This window comes from Sarcophilus harrisii, chromosome 5 (assembly GCF_902635505.1).
Source record: "Sarcophilus harrisii chromosome 5, mSarHar1.11, whole genome shotgun sequence".
Taxonomy (NCBI): Eukaryota; Metazoa; Chordata; class Mammalia; order Dasyuromorphia; family Dasyuridae; genus Sarcophilus; species Sarcophilus harrisii.
In genome coordinates this window covers 30,461,444-30,475,314 of record NC_045430.1, presented here as the reverse complement: position 1 = coordinate 30,475,314, position 13,871 = coordinate 30,461,444, and the positions used below count along the sequence as shown (strand labels likewise).

The following is a 13,871-nucleotide window of genomic DNA, read 5'->3' as shown; positions in this document are numbered from 1 at the left end:
AGCCTTTGCCATCCCCACTTTCTTCTGGCATCCCCAAAGTTGCACTCTCGAGTTTTTTTCTTTCTGACAACCCCTCTGCTTCATAGTCTCAGTGTACACATATCACGCCACTCACAGTTTTTCTCAAGCTGTATTCCACCTGATCTTCACTCTCTCCAAAACCTTTGCTCCCACTTGTTTTATATCTTGGACCCTCGAATCCTGGCTCTGCTTCGAACCAGCTGCCTGTGAGGCCCTAGCCACAACACTTCTCCTTCCCAGGTCCCAGTGTCTCATGGCTAAAATGAGGACATTGGTGGGGATGTTATTGGAGGGGCCCCTTCCAGTTTTGAGGCTGTGGTCTTGCCACCTTTTGCTTCTGTGAATTGTGTCTCCATACTCAGTGCACAATGATTTCCTGAATCATTTTGCCTGGATGTTTGTAAAGCCAGCCCTTTTGTTTCTTTGGTGTTGACTCCAATGCTCTTCACAAATCCTTAAGCTCAGATTTCTTGCTACCTTAGCCCTGATCACTGTGGCTCCTTTCTTCCCTGTATGATCTCTGTATCTCTGTCCCTCTAACTCAATATCACTTATTCCAAATTTCCATTCTGCCCTTCCAGTGCCAGTAGCATTTGTATAATGGTATGGGTAATGTTGAGTTACTTAAGAAAACAGCTGAAATGAACCAAAAGGTATTAAGAATACAACTTCATCCCATATAATATGGGAGGAAGGAATAAAGAAGTTCTTTATGCTTCCTTCCTGTCACCCTTTTCTTTTCTGCTTTCCCACTTATGTCTTCATTCCTTGGATCTACTTTCCAGAATAATTGTATTAACCTGTCAAAAAATGAAAAAAGTATAATGGCAGCCAATCTGAGGAAGAAATAAAATATTTTCTTTCAACACGCTTGTATCACTTGTCATTTCATTTGATCATTCCTGAAGAGAGTTTGCTCCAATGATTATACAGGTGTCATTGTAGCAACTAGAATGCCTTTGAAAGACTTGTTCCTCACAAGTATATGTGTAGAGAAGTCCAAGAGGAATCTTGTGCCTTTCTGGGTTGACCATTATGGCTCCCACTTCCCTGATTTGCTTAAAAGCTTTATTCTATAATGGCCTGTATCCAGAGATGATGTTAGGTCCAAGAGGGAAGAGTTAAGAAGTGTCTTCTTGCTACCTGTGATTCTCTGATCAGAAATTCCTAAGTGTCATGGATATGAAATTGACTGGAACACTGATTTTCCCCATTTTAGGACTAGTTGTACAGATGTCCTCTTTATAGAGATGGAAGAATGTCGACCACCCCACCAAAGGCAAGCTAAGTTAAGGTTTTCTGTGTTCATGGAGCACTTGAGGGGAAAAATCTGATTGACCTTTTTTTCTTTTTCTTCAGGTTTTGTTCCAACTCTGGGTAGGACAGAGTTCAGAATTCTTCCGGAGGCTGGCACTGCTCCTCTCGACTGTGAATGCACCTCGAGGGCCCTTCCTCACACCTGCCCTTTCCTCTCATCGTGTCCTGTATGATGTGACTCAAGGTCTACCTCACGCACATGCTGCCTGTTTGGAAGAACTGAAGCGCAGCTATGAGTTTTATAGATACTTTGAAACTCAGCATCGGTCTGAAGCACAGCGCTTGTCCAAAACAAAGCAGAAGTCGAGAGAACTGAATAGCCTTCACACAGCAGTGCGCAGCCTTCAGCTCCATCTGAAAGCATTGCTGAATGAGTGAGTGGGGCTTGGGGTTGGAGTGGACCTTGTGCAGGATTTGTAAGCTTTGTTCTTTTCAGGTTGTCTTTTTGTTTCTTTCATTCTTGAAATCATCTTGACATCAGGGAGGTGGTGCCTGGACATGCTGCAAGTGAATTGGATTTAAATGAAGGAAGGCTGAACAAAGTCACCAGCCTCACTTTCTCTTCCAGAGTCATCTGGACCCATTGGCAAGATATAGAGAGCTCTGTATGCAATAAGAGACCTTGGCCTTTTTAGGATAAGGGTTTTTTTTTGTTTGTTTGTTTGTTTTTTGTTTTCCCCCTGAGGCAATTGGGGTCAAGTGACTTGCCCAGGGTCACACAGCTAGGAAGTGTTAAGTGTTTGAGGCCAGATTTGAACTCAGGTCTTCCTGACTGCAGGGCTGGTGCTCTATCCACTGCACCACCCAGCTGCCTTAAACTAAAGTCTTTTCAGTTTGATTTCAGTTTGACTGAGGCAACCACTCATTCAGTGATAAGACAAAGTAAGAATTGGCAGCATTAACAAATAATGACCTCTTATACCTAGTCAGAAAAATTATTAATCTGGGAAAGGAAGACCTTAGGATTTCTTGACCAAACCAGAAACAATTGCTATTTACATTCTCTCTGAACCAGTCAGGGTCCAAATGGTGAGGTCCAAGTGGGGCTTGACCTGGGAGCTATTTTTGGCCAGTCAATGAGAACCAGAGGGATTTGGATTTAAAAATGGTCCTTAAGAGAAAAATCTAACTGAAAAAACCCAAGATATCTTGGGAGAGTTCAGAGATCAAAATCATCAGTCCTTTGAGTAAAGCACCTGCAGGTAAGGATATGATTCCCTGTTAAGGACCATGGCTAAATGTGAAGGGGCAGGTCAGATTTCTGGAAAGTCCTCAGACCTGTGAATCATAACACTACTGAAGGAATTTCAAATCAGCCTTTACTGATACAGATGTTGCTTGTAAATTGAGAATGAAATAAATTGGAGGCAAGTGGAAAGAGGAGGGAGAATGCAACTACCTCTCAATCTCCTTGTATTCTTATCATCCTCACACATAAAGGGATCTATTGTGATGGTCAGAATGGTGGCTCCCCTAACAATTCCCTATGTGGACAGAAGGAAAAGAAGAAGGAAATAAATGAAATGAAACTGTGTTTGCCCCACTGGTCTACTCACAGAAATTGTTGTTTGTCCCTTGTTCTCAAAGAGAACCATGATATCAAGGAGATGATGTCATGACATGAATCAAAGGAAATTGTTTTAGAAGGTAGATAAAAGAGGAATGTAGAGTTGAATCCAGGCCCTTAAAGATGGTTTGTGATTTTAAAAGTAGGAGGGGAAATATGATTTTTTTATGTTTTGAGTCATTAGCAATATGTGCCTTTCCTAATTTTAATGTCTAGAATAGGAAAGAACATAGCAAATAATACAAATGATATGGTACTGAAGGATTTATATGAGATAAGAGCAAAAAGGAGAAATAGTTGATTTGTAACAAATTACAAAACAAGGAATTACTTCAAGCATTTAACAGCTTTTCACTACTTTTCTCCAAAAATTCCTTTCTGATTTAAAACATTTAAAAGTTGAATAAAATGCTCTAGTTGGGATTTTCTGATCTTCTGATTAGCATAGAAACATTGGTACTCTGGCATTCACAAAGAACTTTGAATGTCCTTTATATATACACTTCTTCATAAAACTTCAATCTGAATAATAAACTTCAGTCTCAGGAAAGGGAAATATTGCTTCCTATTCAAAAAAATCAAATCACAGTGCACACACAACATTTAGGAACTATGTCTCTAAGGGAATAAACATTTTTAAGGAAAGATGCACTGAATCTCCAAGAATTATAACCTATTAATTTTGTGATGTGACCATATATGTCAACATAGGATTATATTACAACCATAATAATTGTCATACATAATACAGTGCTATAAATTGTAAATATTTTTTTGAACAATCTTTACGTTTGTAAATTTTTACAGCTTATATCTGTTTCTGCTTTCCTTTCTTACCTAGGGTTATAATTCTTGAGGACGAACTTGAAAAGCTTGTTGGCACTAAGGAAGCAAATGCTCTAGCATCAGAGGCTTATCAAATCCTGGAGCAGAAGTTAAAGTTGCTCCAGCCTCGAGTACAAGCAAGCAACAGTTGCTGGGAAGAGGCCCTTTCTCAAGTAGATAAACTGGTACGAAGAAATTCAGATAAAAAAGGTATGTTTGAGAAGTTCCTCTGGCAAAAAATTCTTAGTCAAACCTTATTGTTTATTTAATACTGGTTTCATTCCTCAGGTATGTTGTTTAGCTTACTGGGTGGGATTCAAATTGAAGATGGCTTCATAGATTTTCTAGGTTTTACAATGTTGAATTTACCATATGTATGTGATGACATCAGGGCAGATACAAAACTGACCAAAGGGTTTTTACATAGCAATAGGTTAAAGTAAAAGCCTCATTTAATGTTATTGAGCACTTAAAATATTCCAATTTAGATATAACCAAACAATATACAAGGATATGATCTTTGCCTTTTATTCCACAAGTAAGCATTCAAAAATGATGAATGGATACATTCTCTTCTTCTCTTATAAAGTGTGTGTGTGTGTGTGTGTATATATATATATATATATATATTTGTACACATGTAGCCTTGGTATAGTGCTGACCCACTCACTGGCAAAATAGTCTTTGGACATGATGGCTAATAATGGCATCTGGTTCTCCTTTCTCTCTTTGGGCTAGTCAGCTTACTTCAACATACATTCATGCTTTTAGGTCTCAGGGACCAGCTCCAAGCAAGACCATACTTTTATAGCTACCTTTGATTATACTGAGAGTAATTTTTGTGGGGGGAGAAAATAGATGCCTACTACTTGCCACTATGTAACTCCTGAGTCCCCCATCAGTGTGCTTATTTATAGGATGCAGTCACAAGAACCATTATCTCTTAAAATATCAACTAAAGGCAGAATTAATCTTGAAAGCATGCTATATACCAAATAGAAGACAAAAGAATAATAAAATACTCTCCCACCAACTGAAGGCAGATCTGTGAAGGATAATGGGTCCATAATGAACAGGTAAATCCCTGTGCCTGAGCCACTCACAGCTTTGAACTGTAAGTCTGGATGCTGGCACTCTGTTTTGCTCTGTACCACCTGTTCTGATCCAAGCCTCTCTGCTCTCCAATTAGACTAAGCTACTTTTTCTCTATTTTCATGTCATGAAAGCTGTGTTGGACTGGTATAGTAAAGAGGAGCAGCACCTCTAAACCTGGGGGCAGCATCTTTCCCTGTTTCCTTGGAGTAGGTGCTGAAGTTAGGCTTTTTCAGTTACAAGCAGTTACCTAACCCAGAACTGATCAGAGGAACTCAAAGGAGCTTCTTCTTTAAAATAGAAAGGGCAGTGGAGGGCATTGTAGTCAAACCCATGAAGAATTTCCCTTCTCTCTGACTATAGAGGTGGCAAAAGGTCAATCAGCTCAGCCAGCTCTTCACCCAGGAGGCCCGATTCTTCTTGATTCCCCTCATCTTCCAGATGCTTCAGAACTCTCTTCCAGGGAGCTCTGAGCACTCACAGGCAGCCAGGTTTCAGACAGCTCTCTCTGTGCTATCTTCTGTTTCTCCTCTGATCCTCTGATTTTCTTTGAGGTGAGATAATCTCTGTCCTTTAACCATCTTTGACAGCTACTGTTTCTTCTCATTCTTCTGATCTCTAATTTCTGTTCCTCTCTCTTAAAACCCTTAATAACCTCAAATCAGGGTCTTGGGATTAGTGTCCTATGTCTAATTCAGGATTAAAAAACCCAAAGGCCATAATAAACACAGAGTTCATAGGCATAACTAAGCAATGTGTCATTTTTCCATATTCCCACTTAGATGATTGATAGTTTCTCATATCTAGCCCTTAAAATCCTAAAAAAATTGTAGGTGAGTAAATGGATAAACAAGACTGCTTTACATCCATCACTTGTGCCTTTGATGTATTTTCAAACAGATCCTCTCAGTACATTTATACAAGGAATATTTTCTATCTTTAGGACAGTCTCAAGCTGCTTTTCTAACATGAATAATTTTTCTCTTACCTTTTCTGCTAAAATGTCCACATATGAAAGGAGTGATTCATATTTTCCATTTTTATCTGAGTGAGTGAAAGGGGTGTGTGTGTGTGTATGTGTGTGTGTGTGTGTGTTTGTACACACATCATCAGTATTTTAAGTGATCTGTAATTTCACTAATGTGGTTCTCCATTGACAGAGATTATGACTTCTTATTAATTTAGTTTCAGTTGATAAAAAACATTCACCACTTAGTGCCCAATCTTCTGGGGATAAACCTCTCCAAACTTAGAAAGAAAGAACAAGATTCTCTTGATATTCTTAAGAGATTTTAGTTACTTAATGACTCTGGATGTAAAAGGCTCAATAATTTGAGACAAGAGACTTTATGAGTGAAGTTTTTCTTTGGAGCTAAATTAAGTTTGGCTTTTTAAAACCATATTTAGGAAAAGAATTGTTAGAAATGCATGTAGGAATATAAATTATTCTATTGTGTAGGTTTATGATCTCTTTACCTCCCCTTGGTAAGGAGAAAAAGACTTGAGAAAAAGAAACATTATTTTAAAGGGGAGAAAAAAAAACTTAAGACAATATTCCTAGGCCACATCAGCCACATCTACTCAAATCTAATCCACATATAGTGCCAGTTCCTGTTTCTTTCTATCAGCCATTTAGAATATTTTTTTTAATAGGAAAGGAACTCAGTTGGTCGAATATAGTAAGAATGAGGTTATGAATAAAATGCTCAAAAGAACCAACATTTGTCATAGGAAACTAGTATCTTGACATGTGGCTATTTGAGTTTATATCTAAAATATAATTAGTAAAATAGTTTTCCCCTAAGGCACAAGTTTGATATTTACTCAGAATTATTTAGAATTTAGCAAGCCTAAAAATTTTCACTATTAAATAGATTGATTTGCCCTAGTCCTAGAGCTTCTGATTATATTTTATAGAAGCCAGAATGCCTTTGGTGTATCAAATCAATATATTTATTCATCTTTGGAAGCTTTACTTTTCCCTTTGGAAAACCATTGTTATTAATTGTATTTCTACAGTATAAATATATGATATGTTATATAAATATGTATAATGTACATATATAACACAAAAAGTAAAAACTATTTTTGACATCATGTTTTTTAGTCATTTTCAGTCATGTCTGACTCTTCATGATCCCATTTTGGAATTCTCTTGGCAAAGATACTAAATTGGTTTGCCATTTCCTTTTACAGCTCTTTTTACAGAGGCAGAAACTAAGGCAAACAGAATAAAGTAACTTGCCCAGGATCACACAGCTAGGAAGTGTCTGAAACCAGATTTGTACTTGGGAAGATAGATGATTCTGACTTCAGACTTGGCAGTCTATCCACTGTGCTATCTAGTTGCCCTTAAAAACTTAATAACTGCTTGTTTAATTAAATTAGATTCTGTGGAATAAAAAATAGCCATGAGTTTCCAAGGCTAATCTACATTTTCATCTTCATATCTTCAGTTACTCAGTATCCACTTTAGTTTATTATGGTAAAAAAATATCATTACCATGACATTGTTAAATTGTTCAATATTACAAAATTATTTTGTATCTGTGCTTTAAGTTGTCATTATCTTCAGTAATTTAATGCATTTAAATTTGGCAGATCATTATCATATTTTCTTTGTCAGAATAGGATCCATGACATTTCCTAAGCACAATTGTGAACACAGGGCATATCTATCCTATGCTCTTCTAACCTTCTCCCCTTTCAGCTCTCTGGTACCTAGCTCCCAGAATTGCACAAATGAGAAGGTGTAGAGAATTGCTCTTTGTACATAGTATCAAGAGCACTCCTGAAATCACTAGTCCTTCACATTTATTATGGGACGGAGCTTTGGCCTATGGGAAGGGACATGCAACAGAATCATTTTTTCTAGCACTTTGGTCCAGTAGGACTAAGTGTTTTAAAATGTTATGCCCGTGATTGTTCTAAACAGTGTTGAATATTTGAGCTTGTCAGGTATTCCAACAAATGAGAAAGAAGGGAAAGCTCTCCTACACAATGTATGCCATGTGGTTGATAGGTTCCATATCCTTGTCTTTTCGAGGTGAATTTTGATCTGTAGAATTGTGCCAAGACTGTTCGTCATCAGCAATACCCCAGATTCCTCTGAATCCAATAACCTATTTCTTTTCCTCATTTGCCCTTCTGAAGGCAAACCTGAAGTATCATGTGAAACTCCACACTGTGCCACAGTACCTTTGTCACAACCTACACTACATATTGAAGACAAGGACCCAATACCTGAAGAGCAGGTAAGAAACTAAGACATCTGTGCTCATTAAGAGCCTGAATTTAGAAATCCAGAATCCATTTCTGCCCCATCACGATTGTTAAAACAGTGTCATGATCCCAGAGAGGACCACCTGGATATAGCTCCTGTGTCTGTCACCTTTGGGCTCAAAGATGAAGTCAGTGTCCTGTGGCGAGGCTCCTGTAATGACATAAGCTGAGCCAAACTGCTTTGCTCTTAAGCTCTAGAATTCCCACAGAGCACATTGAGTTTACTGTGCTCGTAAATCAACTGTTACTTTTTTGAAGTTAAATTCTTAGTTCAACAGATGTTTCTTTTTCAAAGCCACTTTTGAAGAAGCTCTCAAAAATAATGGACCATTATTAGGTAAAAATATGTTTATAGTTACAATTAATGCTAGGCATAAAATAGATGATTTAATTTATTTCGTGACTGTATTTGGCATTCACTTTTGTTTCCTTCTAATGAATCTTTAAAGCTTAGAAGAGGAGCTAAGGGGAAAAAACTGTCAAGTTCCCAAAGCTAACCATTAACCCAAGTTCTTTCCAGTTCTTGCATTACTGCTTGGTGATTATACATTTAGTGTTGGTGACCTTCAGCAAGCCTCTAAAATGACATCAAAGCTGAGGCTCACAACTAAAGCTCTTAAAATGTTTACCGCAACTCTTTTTCTGTTCAGTCTTGCCTAATGACTATTCCAGAAGAAAGTATGTGATCCTGTGCTACTAGATATTCTCCTTCTCCAAATTATTCCTTAATGATCAGAACTACAAAACATACCTTCATTTGGGGGTGGGGGTGTATATGTTTTGGAGGAAAAGAAGTTTGTGCTTAAGTAGCCATCTTTTTAAACCACAAAATTAAAGTTAAATGAACCTAATGTAAGTACAAAAAATGTTACTTGCAGAATAAAAATTGTTTCCTTGACATAAAGTGCACATGTGTGTATTTGCAGGAATTGGAAGCTTATGTGGATGATACAGACCTGGACAGTGATTTCAGAAGAGATGATTTTTATTATTTGTCTCAAGAAGACAGAGAGAGGCAGAAGCGGGAGCGGGAAGAATCTAAAAGAGTATTACAGGAATTAAAATCAGTGTTAGGATTTAAAGCCTCGGAATCAGAGAGGCAAAAATGGAAGCAGCTTCTATTTAGTGATCATGGTAAGCTTTCAACTTGAAAAATCAAACTTTTTTCCTTTCTACTTTTTATTTAGCTATAATTTCTTTGGTGTTATATGACTCAGTTTGGTGGTCTGACAGTAAGTGCATATATATATATATATATATATATATATATATATATGCACTATTATAATGACCAATAAAAAATAAACTTCACAGTAATATATTTAATCCAAGTTGACATTTTCACTAAGTATTTTCATTCTTAAGAACTGATTTTGAGGATGAGTCAGGCATTGAACTGTTGATTTTTAAATGCTATAACTTAATTTTCAGATATAGACATGAATATGAGGTCTTGAATCCTATATAGCTTCCATGTATTAATATTATTGTCTGCAGTGTAGGAGTCATGGTCTTACTCCAATTTACCATTGAAACAAAAGAATTGAGATCAGATCTCTGAAGTCACATGTGTGATAAATGAGAGCAGCCTGTACTCTGTGGACTCCATTCATGCTATCCTCATACCCTTATTTGTACACCAGAGCTACAAGAGAATATATTTATTATCCTTTTTTCTTCCTCAAACAAAACTATGAAGAAATTTATTCTGATAGTCTCATAGCAGGTCATGTTAATTTTGAGAGACAGAAATGATATTTCCATACTACTTTAAAACATCTATTGAGACTCTGAAAACTGTCATCTTTTTACCTTTTTCTGAACCATGGAGATTCCCCATCCTGAGTGGAAAGTCCATTAAAGTCACTCCTTAATTTTTTGTGTCTACCAATAACACCACCATTTTTCCAGTTTCCCTGACTCAAACTTTGGAAGTCATCTGATTTTGGGATCCCATAATCTTTTCCTCCCATTTGTTTTTCTTTATTTTCCATTTACAGTCACCAAAACCAATGAGTTTTCCCTCTGAAGTGTCTCTTCTATCATGATTTTCTGTTCCTGCTTCTCTACCCTAGACCAGGTCCTAATTAACTTGTGCTTGAGTTCTTTCTCAGCCCCAACATGCACTGCCTTGCCAGACTTCCCTTCTTTAAATCATTTGTTCACTGTGTCATGGCCCCACTCAGAATCTTCAGCTCTTCTCTGGTTCTCCTCTATATTTCAGAGCATCAGAACCTGTAGAACTGGAAAGAGGCCCTAGGTCACCTGGTTGCCTTGTAACATAGCTCCTCTCTGGCCACTAGAAAGGATGTCATCAAAATGGCTCAAGCGATGATCTCAGCCAAAACGTTCACCACATCCTCAGAATACAAATCTAGCCGCCACCTTGATACAGGATGTCATCTTTGTAGATCAGTTCATGTGTGTACCAAAGCATCTTAAAGATAAAGACTGTAGTGGGTGCTGCTGGAAGTACTGGATGAGTAAGACCACCATTCCTGCCTTCAAGGATGGAGCCTACACTCTGTAGAGGGTATGAGACAAGTACATAGATCATTGTTGTTCCGAAGCTAAAGGACTGAAGTAGAAGAAAGAGAAACAGACTAATTATTAAGTTTTAGAGGAAGGAGAGAGGTTATCTCCTTGTGGAAGGCTTCATAAATGAAATAACTTTTAAGATGGTCTTCCGAGGAAAATAAGTCAGGGACCAGAATTGGAAGTCTTAGAGGGCACTCTGCTTCCCTGGCCATTCAAAGGGAAGACATGAATGAGCAGCTAAGTATATATTTGGAGTCTCTTTGGGGAATAGTGAGTGGACCAGTTTGGCAGAAATGTGAGAGAGCCTTGGAAGAGAAGGCAGGATAGAGATGGAATGGTCATATTTTAGATGGCCTTAATTGGGCTTGATTTTTAGGTAATGGAAAACCATTGTAATATTTTGGAGCCTGAGTACAACTTATGAATGAATATTCTCCATGTGATATGTGACTGATCAAAATAAGGAGACCCTGGAGGAATGGAGACCAATGAGATTAGAGTGGTAATTAAGGAGCACAAGTGAGGAGACTTGAAAAAGAAGTGGCTTTGAGACAGGGAAGAAGGAATGGATCCAGAAAGGATATTATCAGTAAACTGCAGGAATCACTGGATATTGTTTGAGAATACTTTACTAGGTCCTGAGGTGGCTACAAAGATGACTAAAAAACAAATTTACAGTCTGATAAGCTTCAAAGATTCAAGTTTTATGACTTGGAGAATCTGAGTTTCCGTAGCTAAAAGATTTTCTTTTAGGAGGAAAAGCAGGTTTTGCAAAAAGACGATTCAATTCAGTTTTGGGTAAGATGAAACTGAAATACAGTGAGGCATCCAAGGGAAATTGCTTAGCAAATCATTGAAAATATAGCAAGGTTCAAGCTGGAGGTATAGATTGTGCATTCATCTGGATTGAAGGGACAGTTAAAGCCATAGGAATGGATGAAAGAGAAGTTAGAGGGCTGAGTTTTGAACCTAGAAGAGCATCTACAGTTAGGCGTGAAGAAAACCCTGCAGGAGGAAATGATCTTGATTGGTTAGAAATACCAGAAATGCTCATCATTATAGAGAGGGGAAGAACTTCAAAAGGAACTTGGGCATCAGTAACAGTACTGTTACTACAAAGGCAGAATAGAATCTGGGAAAGTGATTGGGTTAATGTAGCACTTCTTAGACTTTTTGGTCTTGAGATCCTTTATGCTCTTAAAAATTTTTGAAAATGTCCCAAAGATCAGTATTGACTATATCCAAAATTAAAATGCCTTATTAAAATTAATTAATTTTAAACATTAATTCAAAGCTTAATTGAAAAAAACAGTAAATGGTTTTGATCTTGCAGAACTCTGATAGACTGTCAAAGACATAGGGGTCAGCCAACAACACTTTGAGGACCACTGAGTTAGTCTATAAGATGATAATTGGTGACTTTCAAGACAGCAGATAGATTCAGTATAGAGATAGAAAATGGAAACATGGTTTGAAGAATAAGTGAATGCAGCAGAAATGTTCTTTGCTCATTGCCTGTTGTAAAGGGATTTGATTGGAGAGAACAATATTTTAAGGGAGTGGCTGGCAGGGTTAGCAGAAGTTTTTTAGAGAAATAAGGTTAAACATTTAGTTAAGTAAAAGATCCCATAGAAAGAGAGGTTAAAGATAGAGGAATGATTGGGTGAAGTGAAGTTCTAGAAAGCACTACAGAGGATCACAGCTCAGGTGAGAAAGTCTTGGCAAGGAAGAAGGAAAAGACTGAGGTAGAGGATCATAATACTATCAGATGTTTTTCATCTTCTCACTAATCTAGAAGACAAGGTCATCTGAAAGAGAGCTAGGGTATTTCCCATCCCCATTCCTCTCTCACCCCTCACACTCACATGATGGAAAGAATCACAATTAACAAAATGGTACAATATTGACATCACTAATTCAGGTGTGCCGTGAAAACCTCTGTGAACACTAAAAATAGCTTGATACATCACCTTACATCAGCAGCAGCTTTTTCTTGGGCATTTCAGAACTTTTTTTAGTTTATAATATCTTGCTGCCATAACAACAGGAAAAGACATAGTAAAAAAAAAAAAAAAATTGTCATTGTTAAGCATGTGCTATTGATGTTTATTTGCATTTGAAAGTATAACTTTTTTTTTGTTTACCATATGGAAACATAGTAATGAAAATAGAAAAAAAAAAAAAAAGCCTGCTAATACCATAACTTGCTTTCCCATGAAAAATTTCTGCGCATTTTCCAGAGTTATTTTCATCTCTGCTTACAGGGGTAAAGTCCGAATGGAATTAGAAAGGGAAATTCCACCCGGGAGCCTGCTGTTGCCATTTTTGTCTATGTTGTTGCTGCTACTCTAGTGAAGCGACTGCAGCTTAGGGAATGTCTTTTGGAAATGGACACTTGCTTTGCAAAAAAAAAAAAAAAAGTTAATAGACTCCAGTTCTTCAAGAGGCACATTGTTTTTGTCTTCAGCCATGCTTCATTAGATCGTATTGTACTAACCCCCTCCTGCTGGGAGGAGAGACTGCCTGGCAAGCTCCCTGTTGCTGGCAATGGGACCCACTATCTACTAACATCGAGAGGGGCTAAATAAAACTACATTTCCCTTGCAAGGACAACTTCTCCTGCCGTATGGATATCCAACATATCTATGCATTGTGCTTCGTACAGTGGCTGATCTTGAATGCAGATTTTATTTCATTAGTGTTTCTGTTTTTCATTGGTTTAAAATGAACAGAGTAGGAATTAGTGTCATACATAGACATGCTTTTTTTTTCACCTAAGATTTGTTAGGTCACTCACTTGCTTATCTGTTTGCATCTTTACTACACTGTGTTTTAATATACAAAATAGATGTTCATTTGAGAGATTAGTGTTTTCCAAATTATTTTATCAGGCCTATTTCTGGTACATAATTAGGAAAAGACATATTTTTTTTTAACTAAAAATATAGTTTCAGATATTTTCAGAATTGAGCTGCATCTTATCTCTAATCTCTCTAAAATCCAAATCATCTGCTTAATTCATTTCTTTTTCTACCTCATATGTTGCTTATAAAAGTTTCTGGCTTTATAATTTTCATCATTTCACCAAATATTCCTGATTTTACTTAACTTGGATTTTTTGTTGTTTAAGAGAAGTTTGTTATAATTCAAATTCAGATCTTGCATTTAGTATACCCAGTCCCTCAATCATTAAGAGATTGCCTTAGTTATTTTTCTTTTTTTTTTCTTT

The 13,871-nt window shown here is 37.2% G+C and overlaps 1 protein-coding gene across 8 annotated transcripts in view; it reads left to right on the top strand.

The window, feature by feature from the left end:
• Positions 1 to 13,871, top strand: part of VEZT (vezatin, adherens junctions transmembrane protein) — a 101,294-nt gene that overhangs the window by 70,904 nt on the left and 16,519 nt on the right. For 5 of the 8 annotated variants that reach the window (XM_031940817.1, XM_031940813.1, XM_031940815.1 and 2 more), the window contains exons 8-11: positions 1,381 to 1,712; positions 3,747 to 3,940; positions 7,976 to 8,076; positions 9,031 to 9,238. In XM_031940817.1, the coding sequence (XP_031796677.1) occupies positions 1,381 to 1,712; positions 3,747 to 3,940; positions 7,976 to 8,076; positions 9,031 to 9,238 (835 nt within the window). The other 3 variants (XM_031940816.1, XM_031940812.1, XM_031940814.1) reach the window with 2 other exon arrangements.